We start from the raw sequence: 18,492 nt of genomic DNA, 5'->3' as shown, positions 1-18,492 counted from the left end.
GGCAGACAATGGGTTTTAATGCATCTGAATTTACTTATAATAGAATAATGCAAAAGCATAAGAAATGGAGGCTGAATTACAAATACTGCATTTTATATTCAGTCTTGTCTGGGTGGTTTTGAAGGCTTTTGGCTTTCCATACTTCAAGACTTGCTTTCAGTACAATTTGGGGAAGAACTAGTTTTGGTGAGTGGTAGAGAATTCAGCTATCCTCCACTTAAAATCCTTTTTCCATTTGTGGTTCCATTTCATTTCATTGTACGAGAAAAAGAAAGCAATGCCTTATTCAGAATAAGCATACCATATTTGGGAAAGCTCAATATTGGGTATGACATTAAAGGAAGTAAACGTTTCTTCCAGTCTCACATCATCCATTGTTTGCTTTTTCCTCTCTTTCTTTGCCTATACTGTACAACTCCTCTTTTCCAAAACAGATTCATTTAATACAAAAACTGTAGTTGTCAAAGATTTAGGATGGGCATAGAAATCAGAATGCAAACTGAAGAACATTAACATTCCACAATGCATAATCTTATTAAAAGCAATTAAATGAGCATTATTCATTGATCTTGAATTAATGGAAGAAACCCAATCAAAAATGGAAAATGCGATGTAAAGTATGACATAAATGGTTCAGTAAATAAAGACATTGCTTTTAACATTTACCATTTGCAAAATGCATCAATGTGTATTGGAAAGAGTAAATTTTGCAGTCTTAGTTATAAAAGAACCCAAAGGGCAATACCACAACCAAAATACAGTTGTCTTCGCATGCTGGCAGTTCAGTGTTTACGGGAGACCTCAACATCTGCTTCTCAACAGTGAAAATCTGAAATCTAAACATTTTCCCACACTTGATTGGCAAACATCTGCAGTGTTATTTCACCATAATCTTCTATGATTATCATACCAGTCGGTTATTCTGTGATAAAAGAAAACACTTTTGTACAAGTTAGTGAGAAATAGTAAGTTTGTTTTAAACCAACAAGAGATATGAAAAGACATCAATGAGCTCTAGTTGTCATTTCCTACAGTTTTATCACTTTTTTTTGCTAAAACAAGGAAAAACAGTCAGTACACAAAATAGATGCAAAAAATCTACAATCCAGAGATATATAAGATATACTACTTTTATTGAATTTTTGTAACAAAATATTTCTTATTCCCTTTCAAAAGCAATCTTTACATTCTGTCACAACAAAGGATTCTAATTACAAATAAGTCTACACATTTTGAAGCTGCATGACAGTATACTGTATATATGAGATGTCAAAGAAGTCCATCATGTAATGTCTATATTTTACAATTAAACCTCCTATGTTTTAATATATAAGCATGCATAATATTTTATTCATGAACACAAACAGCTGATAGGTTTAATAAAACATGAGGTTCAAAATAAATTATTTATTGACGCATTTTGTTTTCCGGAACACATTTGAATTAGGTAGGTGAAGCATCATAGTGATTCGATTAAGAGTTTAAAACCATTATTGGCCATAGGTGTAAAAGTTGTGTATTCCTGTGTGGAGTTTCAGCTTTTCTAACTGAAAAGTGTACTTAAACAGAAGAGAAAGTGTGAGATGTGTAGAAACCTTACTGCTTATTGCAAAGTAAGAACACAGACTTTTTATAGAAAACAGCTGCATCCCCATGTACTGTAATTTATAAAGGTACAAGTACAATTTACTTCCATATTGAAAAGTAAGTGAAAGACGAAAAACCATTTTAGAAGTGGAGGAATTTAGATCCTTGTTCAACACACCTTAACAAGGCTTCTTGGCCATAATGACTTTGTTTTACTTTTCAGAATGGAATTATCCTCTACCGATTCCTCGACAACACAATTACGCTTTTTGTTAAGTATAAAGATGACATGAATAAAGCCAGTCAAAAACCAATATTTCATTATCAAAGTGTACTGAATTGTTTTCTGCTGAATGGGTGGGAGATTCCTTTGGGATGGGTGTGAGGAAAAGGCAGCACTTGTTTCTTAAACATCTAATTTCCAGTTGCCCTTATCATGCTCCGATGTTTCACCCCAATGTATTAAAAATGTACTGCTGATATGCTACAAGTAGCTTTCAAAGCTATTATACTTTATTTCTCTTCCATTAGATGAATGTAGTATGACTTAACAAATTATTTTCTGCAGTCTGGGATCCTGCATCGTGATCATCAGGCACTGTTTTCTCAAGGCAGAAATTGAAATGCAATCTACAACAAATTTGTTGTTCTTGGAGGAGTTTGTCACCAAGGGTACTGAGATCCAGCTCACAGTGTCCATTCCAAGCATGACATATGCCACAGAAGAATGTGGTCCTCTAATTGAAATGCACATGGAAGCTGTGATTTGAAATATTAAATTACTAGATATCTAAAGCAGCTGTGTATTACTTGTGTGGGCCTTGGAATGCAATTCTTTGCATCATATAATAATTTTATTTATAATCGGTTTTATTTATAAGTGCTTTTCAAAGAATTCAAAGCACTATACAATAGTACAGGCATAAAAAACAGAAGTAACACAAATCACAGAGTATATAGATCAGATAGCGCCAAAAGTAAAACAAAATCAGACATTGAAATCTATAGGGTACAGTAAATGCTCTTAAAGTAGTTTTAAACATGTCCACAGCCACAGTGTATAGTATCTAATGGGTCTGGGCACTGTGTTCCAAAATCTTGGAGTTACAGTACAAAGAGAAGGCTGTATTGCTCATTGTGCAAGATCAGCAGATCTCAAATGAAGCACTGGACTATACGCATGAGGCTAGTCCACAGTAACCTGAAGCTACACAAGTGCCTTATTTGTACTGCATGCAGGATGACTTTACAATCCACTATACATTTTACTTTGTGACAATGCACAGTTTACATGTGTTTAAGTAAACACATACTGTAAGCCAACAATTTCTGGAAATGAAACGTATTTAGTACCTTAGAAGATACCCCAGTAAATAAGGCATGACAGTAGTCTCATCTTGATTAAAGGTAAATCACGTATCATTTCTGCTTTCTGCTGTATGGGAAAGAGCAAGGATCTTGTAGCAAAGAAAAGAAAATGATTATTATAACTCTCAAAAGACAATCCATTTTCTTTGACATTTTGTGTAATCATTTACATCATAAGAAAGAAATTAAGGTCACTCCACATATACAGATGGGAGAATTTTAAAAGCTGTCTGAGTACAGTTACAAAAGCAACATGATAGCCTTCACTTTCTATTTTCTATTTCCATAGTGACAAGAAATAATGAGGACCAGTTGCATTTTGTTTTTGTTGCTATAATATTGAAGAGTCATTATATATATAGTTTTGTAATAAAATATTTACATAGCAATGTTTAATATACAAAGCTGTTGACAAAAATAAACTGGAAAAGTCCTGTTTGTAATAAAAAAACAACTTAATTACTGCTCTAGGAATTGTTAAATGACAAAAAACAGTCCTATGGCACACATTTCAGTTTTGGGTGAGGAAAACACAAACGATGGTATAATTCTGGCACTTTGAAAGATTTAGTGAATCTGAGGCAACTGAAGAGCATAAAGCTGGAAGAAACTCTATATACATATATACACATTTGCATTGATAGGCTTATTGCTTTTTTAATATGGAAAGAAAATGTCATAATGTATGTTGAATAACAAAAAAAATACACACTTTTCTTTCAAGTATTTTTTCACTTCTTCAGCTGTGTTTCAAATCACAAACTAAGTACTGTACTTTAGCTTCTCTAAAGTAAGTTCTCTAAAGCAAAGACTTGAGGCTTTCTTAAGTTTCTGAAAGACTGCCCCCTTGTCAACATACTGTAGATGTGTCACTATTCCACAGGCTTCTCTTTCTGTGCCTTCTTTTTGAAAGGTCAGAACTACAGACAGTTAAGGACATCCGGTATGTGAAGTGCATGGTGACAATAGGGATTTGTTCACTAAAGCACCACTTTGTCCATTCACAGGCTCATCTATTTTAGATGGTATGTTGATGCTGCAAGTTTAAAAAGGCAGCAATTGTCAGTTCTCTTCTTCTGAAGTGGTTGAAAGAACACTAGAGGGTTTTTCTGTGGGTTTTAAAGGACTGAAAATTGCTCTATTCACTGTTCAATTTCTGTTGCTTTACTATGTTTGTACTGATATTGCAACCCACCCAGACTGACGGATTTTCTTTTCTTTCATATTGATTGTGGAACTGTATAAAATGCATGTTTATCATGCTCTGTATAACATCAGTCCTAGCAGAAGTTGGTATGATGTGTCTACAAAATTATAAAAATTGACACTTTGGTTAGCCAAAGTCAACAGCCTCTTCTTATTTCCTTGTTCAGGGTAGAATTTGGAACATGTCTTGCATTTCAGTAATGAACAAAATCAAATACAAAAAAATATTTTAGCCTCTAAATTATTTTTGTAAATTTGTCTCTCAATAGTCAGATTTCTGAAAAAGCACACAATTGTACTTACTAACTTTTTTCAGGTCTCTTAAATGTTAAGATATACAATATTAAGCAGAAAATATGACTGACAGTTAGATATTGGCAATTTCTTTTACTTAAAATCTGCATAAGCAATACAATGCCTGCACAGCAGCTAGATTTGACTGAGAATCAATTGCAATTTCTCTTTCTCCGAGAAGGTATACACATATTGCCAGTTTTATAAAGGCATTTTTCAAAAAATGAAAATCATGCGTTTAATTTTGCATATTATAAACCTTTAATCAAAGCATTCTAAAGATTTAAATTACAGTAAGTGCAGAAGGTTTGATAAGTATGTCCCCAGGTCTCTCAATATGAATGAATTAAATACTAATTACCCAATATTGAGTCAAAGTGCATATCACTGCTTTTTCATAGGGGAACATTGATTAATTACCTGTAAATTCTTTTGTTGCTGGAGTTTTTATTAACCAATACAAATTGACTTGGTTCTAGTTTATTAATTCAAGCCATATGACTGTACATATACAGCACCAATGGGCATTTATTCATACTTTTTCAGCAGAATGTAGCAGATAATTGTGGCTCATGTTAACTGTAAAAAAGGCACTGAAAGGGTAGATATTACAGTACATTGTCACATAATCATGTCTTAAATGTAAGAATGTAGGAGAACTTAATGATAGTCTCTTTGCAGTCTGGAGTTCTCTTTAGTGAAATACATTCCAATTGAGTAAATAATTCCACTTCATAATCATTGTTCACAAAGAAAGTGAACTGATCAAACTGATCAAAAATAATTAAACATGGGTATCACACTAATTGAGCTATATCTGGCAAGTTTTGATTTTCATTGTTTGCACAACCCCATCTGAAATAAGATGAGCACAGGACAGTCCGCGGCTATACTTGAATACGGAAACAATTTCATCACCACAGTGGCACTCTGAGGTTATAAATGAAGGATCCTTCCTTTGCAAAACAGGCCAATCACCTCTGAAACACCGTTACGTTTGGACTAGCTATTAGCAAAGCATGGTGATGCAGACATACCTGTGGATGCCTGTGGAAAACTTGTGGTTTCACCACCGTCCTCCCTAGATCATAAACTTCTGACGCATCCTTAAAAAAACCACTTTTATTCTTTTCACACTGATAGTAAAAGCAAATAAAGTCAATAATACTGTTTCTTTCATTAAGTTTTGCAGACCTTGAATTACTTTTTGGAAGACTGTTTTTAGCCTGCACATCCAGGGTGCTTAAAATATATTTATATGACAAAATAACATTTAGTGGAGATGACAGATGACACAAGGTTAGCAAGAGCTTTAACCCAGACACAGCAATCTGCTTATTCATTTGCGATGGAGTACAGTTGCACTGGGGCGGGGGTGGGGGTGGGAGATGGCGATCCAAACTACTGTATATTAAAAGTCCCATACTCATGTCTCTTTGACATTTGTCTTCACCGTGGTGGCCGTGAGTGGCAAACACAGTCACACCGCTCATGGTGCTCCAGGTAGATTTCCGCGAGGCCCATACCCCTTCCTCGACTTTTCCTTCTGAAGAATCCAGGTTCAGGACTAAATTTCAGCACCTAGAAAAAGCAATGTTAAAATCTCAATTTTTGTTTTCCTGGATGCACAATTTGCAACAGCCTTTCATCTATTCATCACAGCATCATTTGAGTGAACTGTTGTGAAATATTTTTACAGACCATTTTGAAAAGAAACCTAAACCCTGTTCAGTTGTGAAACACACTAACAAAGAAAAGTATAGAAAATAAATAAAACTTCTGAAGTTGTGATTCAACCATGCCATTAACTGTAATACTTTTTGAGGATCAGGAACATTGTTCATTGCTAAATGCTAATGCTGTTTCTTCGTGACATGTTTCAAAATATACTGGGCAGCAAGAGTACAGAGTTTCAGAAGCAGTCACTGCCAAATAATTGGTAATATACCAATGTTAGACAAAATGTGTGAAATGGCTTTTACTATTCCTTAAGTAAAACATTCTACTATCCATTGCTAGATTATGACCCAATGTAGCCATTGTCCAGAATCATGTTTAATTTATTCTATTGCTAATGTTTTAGTCCTGTGTTACAGCATTTTGTTTTCAATCACATAACTGGTGAATCCAGCAACCTCGCTCATGGAAATAAAATCTCATTACTTTCTAGTAAATTTAGATTATTGTATTTTGCGTTTTACTATATTATGCACATGTATTTAAAAATGAAACAACTACATTTTCTATTGAAGTTATTAGGAGGTCTGTTACATTATACAGCAAAGGCTACAAGGGAAAAGTATAGATACACAAGGAGCAAGTTGGAATTTAAAAAAAACATATTTAACTATCTTAAACTACACTATATAAGTCACTAAGAGTGAAAAGCAAATAATTTTAGGTCTTTTTATTTTACTTATCAGGTATCACCCTCCCCACATTCAGATTTTATTTAGCAAATGGGATGAAAAGCAACATGCTAGTTGACTCAATTAATTGCCATTCAAGCTTCAGTGTTCTTTTCAGTTCCCAGGATTAGCAAAATCAAACACTAATGATCTGAGGGTTTTGTTTTTATTTGTTTCTTAATTAAATTTTCTCCACAGCTTCATGCATTATAGCATCTGAAGTTGCTGCAATTGCAACGATACAGGAAGGGAAGATTAAATTATTTTTTCACATTAATTTATAAGGATGTAATACTGTAAGAAAATAAGAAGGCACTAGACTGATGCCTACATCATTAAACTTTACTTGATTCGTGACGTGAAATACAATAACTCTTCTTATGGAGTGCATATAGAGACACACACAATAGAGTTATTTCATGCAGAAATGATGTCTAATATATGGTGTCCATAAACATTTAGTTATTTCTAAATTCAAACCAATTCAACTTCCTTTAGTACACTATCATGTTAATATGTAACATCTGTAGTTAGGATTTGACTTTTTTATTGATATTTGTGATTACTGTAAGGTAAAATTGGATGTTGATTGACACGTATCAGAAAATTAAAGAGTATTTTCTGGCACATGTTTGTGTAGGCATTGCTGGATCTATTGAGCAGACACTGCTGCCAACTGAAGCATATACTTCAGAACTAAGAAGCTACTATCAGAGTAGCTTGCATGTCAGCAAGTTATTATTCCTTTGTTTTCTAGCAGATCTGCTCAATACTAATAGACATGTTGGCTGAATAAACTGACTTTGGCACCTGAAGAAACATACTCTAAATGGAGGTATTTACTTGGAGTTAAATGTTTAATACTGATGCAACCGATGTATTACTTTATCATTAACAAGCTTACATTGTCATTTTATAGACATATTCATGTGAATAAACTGTAGTTCTTTAAGTGTAGAATTTAAGTGCTGATGTCTTGTGTCTCTTTCTAAATCACTGTATACAGTATCTGTCATACAAAAACTGATTTTTTCAAGAGAAGAACAATAAACACAGGTACTGTAGGTGTTTGAAAGGAAAGACCAACAAGAACAAAATGTGTCTAGACTACTTTGACATTAACTTGAATAAGTGATTTTAATTGGAATTTTCATTTTAAGAATTATTTAGTGATTTTATTAGTTATGAATATTAAACTACTATGATGCAACTTTAATTTGCAGAAACTTTTCCTGAGAAATTCTAGATACGTCATGCCGCTGAGTTCATGTTCATTTAAGCATAGTGGCAGGTACAGATATGCAGCATTTCATCATTTATTGTTTTCCATTTTGCGATTAATGCCTGTAGGATAATTTCTTGGCTACAGCATAAGGTCAGGTTGCAGTATGCTGTTGAACAGCAAATTCACAGAGAGATTCGGTTGCTGTTTGGAGATACTTTAAAACCACTGAGTGATTATTTCAGAAATGGAATCTAAATGCTAGCTAGCATGATAAAAGAACTAGCTTATTTTCAGGCCAAAAATATTCTAGAAAAACTAGGTAGCAGAGCCTGATTTTAATGTGGCGTATAGTAGTTTAGGAATTCTGAGATAATATTATAGTTAAACTGCAGGACAGCTAGGGGGTTTTCCCTGTGTTTTATAATAAGAAACATGAACAAGCTATATGTGCAATACTGATAAGAGAAGGAAAATGAATTGGCAGACACATTCCCAGACAAGACAGGAAGCAATGTTTGAACAAAATGGAAATTGGACTGCTTTTTCTCACTGACTCGTGACTCTAATCTTCAAAGGGTTTGTCTGGTTTGTTCAGTGCAATGGCGATGTGTCATTTTTGAAAGTCAGAAAATGTAAAACAAATAATTGCTTTCAGCTTCACATTAACTTTGGATGCAGCAACTCTTTTTTGTCGCCTTAGTTAAGGATTATGATCATGCAGATACTTGGAAAAATAAACCGAAGAGCGCAAAATGATGAGAAAGCAGCACACTGCGAGTGCAGTGACTGATAAGCAACAGACCTCGAATGAGGCTGAATGTAGAGTAAGACCAGAATAATGCTTCTTTTCCTTTATTCTTCAATGTAGCATGGCATTGAATAAGGAGGGCTGAACAGGCTGTAAAACAGTTTGCCTGAACTATTGTGACATGCTTTTCATTAACAGGGTGGATCCAGTTTGGCATCTGCTTCTATGATGCTTGATTTGGAAAGACAGCTCTGATCCCAGCCCTTTTGCCATTATTCAAACAATTTATTGACATGATCCACCCCAGAACTCTATCACGTCACCCCTGTGTTAAGCTGTGAAAGTTACTGAATATCACAGTACCTCATAAAGCTTCTCACTAGTTTTGCCAGGCGAGCAGGTGCAGGAACGCCAGTTTTCCGTACCACAGGCACAGTTTCCCCCACACCGCTGAACGAGGAGACACCGGGGAAAGAAAACCGCATTGGTTGCCTTCAGCTCTTCCCTCAGATTGACCGAATAGTTCCTAGGTGTGCAGCTGTATCGTTTTACGTCCTCATTCAGCCTGTCCAGGTCAACTGGAAAAGAAGAAAGTCCCAAAATAAACATGACAAAAATCAAGTGCAATGCACAGGGGTTAGATCCTTCCAGAAAGTTCAAAAACAAACCGCGATTCTGCTACTAATAATTCATTGCCAACTTCTGGACTGTATCTTTCAGTTGTATCTTACAAGGGATATACTGTAATTAAAGTACTGTTTTATAATGCTGAAAGAAAAAAAAGGAGACTAATTTGTTGTGCCACCTCTAAAGTATGGTTTAATTTAGCGGTGGCCTCCTACATGTCCTGAAAAACAAAAAAATGGAAGTTGAACAACCAGGTCTGAGTTAATCGTGGTAAATTCTGAAGGTTACAGCTGTCTGTGTGTGCTTTTCAGTCATGTTAAAGTACATACTGTAGGGCCCCCCATCCCCCCCCCTCCTCCCCAAAGAATGATCATACCTCTCTGGAGTATGAATGTCCTCCATTCCTGGAGGAAAGTCTAACAGGAGGGGTGGGCACAGAACAGGAGGGAAAACATACAAAAGGTAGAGCTCATTTCCTGCTAAGTGAGGCCGACTACAATTGATATGGACAAGTGAGAGGTCATGGCTGTTCTATGCTGGGGCATGAAATGTCAAGTATGCCACATTGCAAATTGTCTCAGCTTGAGAAGCTTGCCAAAAAGCACTTTTTTTTAAAAATCAGTTACAGACAGAGAATGCTTCCATAAACATTTATATTTAAAGTGGTTGCTATTAACCACTAAATAAAGAGTTTTAACTGTTTATTTGAAATTCTTTTTTCCAATCATCGTGGAAGTTCAAAACCTATTAAAAACATCAATGCATTTCTTAATCCCTTCCTACCTAGATTATGCATAGCATTGCGATCACTACAGCTACTGTTTTTTTATGTCTGTGTCATTCACATCCTCCAAATTCCAAATTACTGAAGAGCAGGCATATTAATTTATCTTGCTTAACATTGATTTTTTTTTCTTTAATGAATATAAAAGTAAATGCTGACTACAGTAACATTTCTGCCTGGCTGGTCAGGTTGAATTTCCAATTAAGAGACCAGAGTACAGTACATTCTGCATTAAGAAACATGGTAGCTACTCCATCATACCAGTTCTGGGGACTTTTTAAAGCCTTTTAAATTGTTTATTTGCGAAATTCTAATGCTGGAAGAAGACTGCAAGGCCATGACGTTGAATGTAAGATTACATTCTTAAGAAAGAGGAGGCTGGTACAATTAGCTGCAAGCACACTGTACCTTACACATGATTACTCAAAACATCAGTGCTGTGACTCAAAAATCAAACTTAAATGTATACTTTTTTAGATTATAGTTTTACTTTCCAGTTTCTTATAAAATTTGAAGAACTTGGAGTCCCACCATCCTGAGATAAGTTGGCATTGACCTGTGATGGAAATGGAATTCCCTTCTCCAGCACACAACTCTTCTGAATTGCTACTGTCATGGCAAATGCTGCTTTTATTTCTCAAGTGTTTTATCCAAGGACAACACATTTCATTTGTAGAAACCATATTAGTGATCTGAATACCACTGAGTCGTCTTCTTGAAAAGGCACACCATATTCTGTTTCATAATGCATGCGTAAGTGCAAGACATGAGTTTTCTATGCACTGCTAACGTAATGTGGGAGAGCAGCACTTAAGGTATGATTATGCTAAAGCCAGGATTAAATTGCAGCTTCATCCTGTCTGTTATTTGCCGAATCCAAATATGTAACCTGATGACAGCTTTCTGTTTGCCAAACGGTTCCTGCACCTACCACATGGAAAGCTGCCATTACGGCTTTGAATTAGCAGGCAAGACTGAGGTTTTGACATGCCTTAGCCAGGGTAAATTTGTCAAAGGGCTCTTAGAGCCCTAAGAAAGTTTAGAGAGTTCAAGAGGGCGCATTTCCTCAGCGGTGGTTGCGCTACGACTGGCTCTGGGTCAGCTTGGAAGGGCCTGGGGGGAAGGTGGCCCGTCGCTCCGGCACCTGCGCCTGCGGGGTTGGACGGGGCCCCCCTCCCCCAGCGCGACTGTCAATTGGGGTGGACTGATGGGGCGGAGTGGTGGCTCTGTGGCTAAGGATCTGCGCCTGTGGCTGGAAGGTTGCCAGTTCGTATTCCGCGGCCGGCATAGGAATCCTACTCCGTTGGGCCCCTGAGCAAGGCCCTTAACCCCAACTGCTCCAGGGGCGCTGTACAATGGCTGACCCTGCGCTCTGACCCCAAGCTTCCCTGTCTCCCTGTCTGTGTGTCTGTGTCTCAGCTTGTGGAGAGCAGGCTGGGGTATGCGAAAAGGCAAATTCATAATGCAAGAAATTGTACTGGGCTAATAAAGTGATTTCTTACTCTTGTGCCTGCGCTCGTGGTGAAAGGTCCGGGCTCGGTAATGACCAGTGTCGGTGTAAAGGTTCTCCAGGTCCTCCTGCCACGTGTCGGGATTGAGGTGCTTCAGCAGCTCCTCCACTGTGTCGAACGCAGCGATGGTCTGGTCCAAAGCTGCAGCCGACAATGGGGAATCGGTCACTGATGAGGAAAACACAGATGGTCCCTGGAAAGCCAAGATTCAGATCTGCGTGTTAATCCTCCTTCAGTCTTGAGGATACCGTGAAGTATGGTTATGTTCAATAGGTGGACGAAAAGCTGTCACTGTTTAGTGCTCTGAGAGGTCTTCATGTGATGTGATATCTCTACCTCATCTCTATGCTTCAGCTCCTTTGCTAAATTTGCTACTCCCCTATTCTCTACTCCCCCGCCTCCCGGCTCCACAGTGTTGAGATTAACTACCCACTGAAATCAGAACTGCTCAGTGCCTGACCACCTTCTGACATCTCCTCGGGACTTATCTGTTTAGACAGCACCTGTGATCTTGTTAACTTTCACCATCAATTGAGCACTCTACTGAAAGTCAATACCTTCTACACTGCAATCAAGACTCCTACCTACGTGTTTGCCACTTGATAGACATTTTCAACTCAGCTCTGCACAAGTGTGGTACTCCTAGCATGTGTCAGCCTCACTGTTTTTTTGTCATTTGTATTTTTACAAATGACTTTTTTCTGTCTTTTTTGAATGGTTTCTCTTTTATATTTACTTTATGCATTACTGTGTATCTTGAAAGTAACTCTGGATAAACGTAACTGCAAAGCAAATACATTATTGTAATAATAAGGCTGTGTCACATATATCTGTCTGTATTATACTATATTGTATTATTCAGATTACTTATCAGGATCTTATTTTTTAAGAAATGGAAGTGAGAGTAAAAGTAACTGCACTGAATATGTGCAGATGATTCAAACAGGCACAATTTTAGCACTGTTCTGCTTTTCAGCTCCTAATACATTCCACTAAAACCAACGTCTGACAATTAATAAATGCCATATCACTTCAAATAAGCATAATAAAAGAATCTATGGTCAGTACCGTGAGTAGACCATAGATAGAATATAAGCATAAAACTGTAGCATACAAACTCTATGCTCCACAGGTTATTATAGGAGGACACCGTACTCACTTGGAACTCATTTATTACTGGTAGAGCCATTGTGGAAAATCAAATGCCCACATTATACAGTACATAAATTGCTATAGTTGGCATTTAAAGTTAAATTTTTTTTAATAAATAAAAATCACAGAATTTACGTCACCGTCACATTAAATACTGCAAAATTAACATTACAAACAGCAGACATTTCTGTTGAAAACTTAACACACAAGCATTGCCTTAAGGCAGCCTGTTTTAATCAGGAAGCATATTTACAGTACATGAGTTGCAAGAACTGACTTTAGGTTCAGTAGTGCTTTTTATCAGTTCCTAATTTTGGTAGCACTTTTGTATAACAGCCCAATTTAAAGAGGATGGAATGACGCTAGTTTCAAGGTGGATAAATTGCTGTCTATTCTGAGATGCTCAATTTTAGATTCTTACTTTTCACAGCTTTTAAGAACTGAAAAAAAGGAATCCGAGGAGCTGAGTGACTAGTGAATCCAGCAAATTCTACAGAATGCTGCACACACATGATGCTTCTTAAAAGGGCAATACGTGAACATTCTGTATATATTACAACGTCACGGAACATGTACCATAAAGGTTTATTCCATGCTGAAAAGAAAAGAGACAACATTTCGGCTGTGGAGCCAAAAAGTTGTGTCTCTTCTTTTTAGCGTGAAATAAATCTTTACCCTTTCCTTTGCAGCCTATGCATGCTGACACAGCTACCTACTTGAGCATATTACATATTGTGCATTTACCTTGATATCAGTCATTTAATTTGTCATTGATGTAGCAAAATACTTACTGGGACAGAGTTCGTGACTGCTTCCCAATTTGTTTCGGATGCTGCAGGTTGGACATCATCCTAAGAAAGAGATCATAATCCACACTGAACAACTGGTATATCAGTATGAATGGACTTTCTCTGTTGCCTTTAAAAACAACTTGCAGTAATGAATTTTTATATCATTCATGAAATTCAACTAAATAATCTTCATAACAGGAAACGATACAGCACTAACGATTGTGTTTATTGAAGACAATATCAAGTTTTCAATTGAAAGATTCAGCTCTGTTTGTTAATTGAAAAAGGAGAAATCCATACAGTATGCCACTGGTTTGAACAAGGGCAATCTCACGATCTGAATACAAGCTGGTATTGCTTATAGCCATGTACTGTAGGCCCATTCCTTCTTGTATGTCCAATATTTAAGAAAATATTCATTATATGAAACAAATTAAAAACCCTTTCCATTTCATTACTGGAGAAATAAATTCTGAGATACCATAACACCAACAAATCAATTTGAACTGTTTTTCTACTAATTTTCAAAGTTTGGAATGTCAGTGTGTACTTGTATAGTATATAGCTTTTTAATGTTTCTTTTCATGCTTTGTATAAGTAATATACTTCATGTTTAGACAACTATTTTTTTAAAATATTAAATAGGAATTTTGTGCCACAGAAGGTTCATGTAAAATTTCATAGGAGAGAAAGGACCATAACTACACATTGTTTCAATATCCAGTTAAAAACTGTCCTACAGTATGTCCTGACCTATGCATGACTTCAGTACTACTTGTAAACTATATCATCATCAGTGCATTTTGTCTGAAAAACTGTCATTTTTTTCATTTTCCAATTTTTAGAATTTCTAATAAAATGTTTTATCAGTATAAGAAAAATGAAAGCAGATTCTATTATTTTTTAAAATCAATATACTTATCCAAGATTAACTGTATACCAGTTCAAAGCTTTGGGGAAAAAAGTAAGCATAGTTTTGAAGAAACGGGTGTTTCTAATTCCAGGGCACACCTGTAACATTATCTAGTTCAATCAAAATTGGAATCAACATAAGTTTCTCTGCCAAGACTCAGACATTATTTATAGTCGACTTTAATTACACTGATATCTTGATCGTTCGTGTATAGCGTATTATTTTCTCCCCACAAAAATTGCTTTCTTCAGTTTTTAAACTGGACCACACAGTTTTCATGAAAGTTTGCTCTTCACAACAAAAAGTAAACCAAAACCTTGGATTCCTTTTATGTTAATATGAGGTATATTAACCTCATAATATACCTGAGGTATATTATGAGGTATATTATTTTTTTTAAGGAAAAATGATCCTTAACGCAAACCAGGAGGATTTCTTTTAGAATCAATCAGAAACTACAGTGTTCAGAAGGTTGTGATCTACAGCTCTCAAAATCAATCTTTGTGTTTTAAAAGCAATAAAGCAAGCAACATTAAGTACAACAAGTAATAGGTTTATTCCATGCTGAAAAGAGAAGAAAGAAAACACAATGTTTCGGCCGTGGAGCCTTCTTCAGTGTATATTGTGTTTTCTTTCTTCTCTTTTCACCATAAAATAAACCTATTACTTGTTCCACTTGCAGCCTACGCATGCTGACGCAGCTACAACATTAAGATATGATCACTTTATTAGCCATATACAATTTCTTGCATTAGAAATTCATCTTTTCGCATACTTCGGCTTGCCCTCCATGAGACACAGACACACAGACAAGGAGAGAAGCTTGGGGTCAGAGCACAGGGTCAGCCATTGTACAGCGCCCCTGGAGCAGTTGGGGTTAAGGGCCTTACTCAGGGGCCCAATGGAGTAGGATTCCTCTGCTGGCTGCGGGATTTGAACTGGCAACCTTCCGGCCACAGGCACAGATCCTTAGCCACAGAGCCATAGTTTGCACATTGCAGTTTTGTTGGAACATACTGTAGGTAAATGTTTGCATATTAAGTACAATCAATCAATCACAATGTTAATATACTGTATGTGTTTCAAAGACAACAGTACAGTAATTGAAATTGTGATTTACAGCCCTGAATTGGAAACATGACATCTGGGGTTTCTAGAATAAAAGATTTTAGTAGGTGCCTTCTTCTTATGATATGAGCACACTGTTGAGTAATTTTCTTGTAAATTAATTTAGAGGGATGAACACTTTTCAGTCACTAGTTTTGGAAAGTCCCTGCACCAACTAAGCAACGCCTAAAGGAAACCTCTGATCCATATCTCTAAATCACAAAGCCCAGGAAAAGAGGTTGCCTGTAAAACACAATTACACATAATAGAGGAATTCAATTTCTGAGAGCTGATAAACCTGAATCACAAATTCAATTGAAAAAGGTTAAATGCACACATCAATAGAGTCCACATAGAGGTACATCATGGTTACAAATATTCAGTGAAACTTCTGCTATGGTAAGATGAAGATCTACCTATATCTCTTTTGAAATTTCTGAAAATCTGTAAAATCAGTTCTTTTCCTATTCTATTCCAGAATTCCCCTTTGTAGAAAAGTAACATACTGTAGAATACAAAACAATACTTGTGGCATACCCTACACACTTAGGCTTTTTTGCTGCATTTTATATACTGTATCTTGATTTGAACTTACAGCAAAAGGGCACATTGCATTACACACATTTATTTTAAAGTATTCTACTTAACATAATCAACAGTCTACCATGAAAAGGTACCGGATACCATTCTGTCTATTCATGGCTCTGGTCTGAAATTAGTATCCATGACTTCAAGATTTTGAAGCGTATGTTAAGTTATACATATAAAATAGCTATTTCAATATAGTTCTATATGATACAGTTCCACATTTCAGTTAAGAGCCAAAGAGATTGACTATGAAGAACCTGGAAAAAAGTACTGTATAACTAACTTTTTTTCTAACTGTCAGCAGATACTGTCAGAGGCTGAAATGTTAAAAAATCACAGTTTTCTGAGCTCTTCCCTAGAAACTTTTCAATTGGTAAACAATGTTCTATAAAAACAGGTGTTATTTGTTCAGTGTATTATACAGAACACGAGAAAACATGGCATGGCTATTTTTCCATTTACTGTATTTGTCTGAAGCAAACACGGTACAAAATGTAATCTGATAAAAATATTTAAAATTAGTAAGGCAAGAGTCTATCACATGGTATTTTACACATTGTCTAAAAATTGAAAAGCAGAAGAATTCATGTGACAACTGGATAAGTACAAGTAAAACATCAATAAAAAAATGTGTTATTTTTCCAGGGCTGTTATCTTTTGAACAGTTGCTTTGGAGGAGTTAAACAACTGTCAAGCAGATAAGACCTGAGGCCCCTATTATTTGGCATGATTCATGCTACATTGCTATCTCTACATGTTACACCTAAAGGTTTTGTGGAATAAATTACATTCTCAAAAAATGCAGTTTCATAAGGGTCTGTGGCTTCCGGAGAAAAAAATGGGTAAATGAACCGCAGAATGTCTCTCACATACTGTGGTTTATCTTAGAAATATCTTATGTCCTGTTTGCTGTGTGTCAGTTTGATCTTGATGACATCATCATTTTATATTTAAGGTGCATCATTATTTAGTGAGCTTGCAGACGCTCACAAACAAAAGACAAAACTACCTGAATATATTCTGAGTAGTTACCTCAGGTCATTGCAACCTGACAGAAGCAGTGGCAACAGACTTTAGTGTCTTCTAATTCTGATCCTCTAATTGAGTTCTGACAGGCTGTGATTTCTCAACACTGGCGTTTTTGCTTTTGTGTGAAGTGTCTCTCCATGCTAAAACTGACATTTTGGTGTTAAAAATGGTGTTTTAACAAATCTACAATATGTTTGTGATTTGTCAAATGCTCTCTGGGCCACCTTTTCTCTTCTTAACATATGGTATAATCTAGTTTTTGCACCTTTTCAGAACTTGCTCAGTCTGTGCTCATCATTTTATCTGCGATTTATTAAACAACATTACCTGAACAAATGATTGGCACATCCTACTGAAGCATTTAAATATTGTACAGTATTTACAAAGTGATTTCTTTATATTTTAAAATAACGACAGGCCTCAAGGGAGCAATAATAATGCAGGGTTAACCCAGCTGCCATGAGAATAATCAGCCATTAGTAATTACTGTATCTACTTCTGGTGGGAATCCAAGAGTAATCCTGTTGTGCTCAGATGTTTTGAATGATTATACTGAATTCAAAGACCTGAAAAAGGATTCACAATTGCTGTCACTTACCATGAGAGAGTAATACAGTTTGAATCCAGGTTTGGCCACAAAATAATCATCAGATTTAAAGGTGATTTTAATTGTATTTGTTTTTGAAGTTATCCTTGGAGGGGTTTCCTTATGTCCACACCATCTTCCCCGTATAATTGTGCTGGTCTCTGATAAATCCTCAATTTCCACAAAATCATATCTGCAAGGCATTGGGCAGAAAAAAAACATTTTAATAATAAAGAGTTTTTTCAACTAATTCCTAAATAAGAAAGCATTTATTTTTAACAACTCAGAAAAATGAAGCCCCTGAGTGTCAAAACCCAGAAACCGCAGCAAGAAATTCCTTGAAAGACAAAAGCTTTTTTTTTTACTGCTACCCTAACTCCAGTAAATAATCAAGTTGGTGTTTCCTTAATGGGAAGATATCTGACTAAAATGTTTATCAGCTTAGTTCCTTTCTTTTTTGCATCTTAAACTGGTTCCCATGGACACAGTAGAGGTCTCACAAGGCTTTAGTACAGAATGTAGAAAGGAAGTGCTTGAATAAAGGGCTGTGGCAATGGCTAACTTATTG

General features: G+C 36.0%; 1 protein-coding gene across 2 annotated transcripts in view; it reads right to left on the bottom strand.

The window, feature by feature from the left end:
- Positions 1-1,116: 1,116 nt before the first annotated feature.
- Positions 1,117-18,492, bottom strand: part of pdgfd (platelet derived growth factor d) — a 50,432-nt gene continuing 33,056 nt past the window's right edge. For both annotated transcript variants that reach the window (XM_088922492.1, XM_088922493.1), the window contains exons 3-7: positions 17,937-18,117; positions 13,702-13,761; positions 11,750-11,951; positions 9,200-9,414; positions 1,117-6,036 (exon numbers count right to left, since the gene is read on the bottom strand). In XM_088922492.1, the coding sequence (XP_088778618.1) occupies positions 5,905-6,036; positions 9,200-9,414; positions 11,750-11,951; positions 13,702-13,761; positions 17,937-18,117 (790 nt within the window). In that variant the 3' untranslated portion in view covers positions 1,117-5,904. The remainder of the gene's footprint in view (positions 6,037-9,199; positions 9,415-11,749; positions 11,952-13,701; positions 13,762-17,936; positions 18,118-18,492) is intronic.

This window comes from Atractosteus spatula, chromosome 7, assembly GCF_055471065.1.
Source record: "Atractosteus spatula isolate fAtrSpa1 chromosome 7, fAtrSpa1.hap1, whole genome shotgun sequence".
NCBI classification, from domain to species: domain Eukaryota; kingdom Metazoa; phylum Chordata; class Actinopteri; order Semionotiformes; family Lepisosteidae; genus Atractosteus; species Atractosteus spatula.
This window is presented reverse-complemented; position numbering and strand designations above follow the sequence as displayed.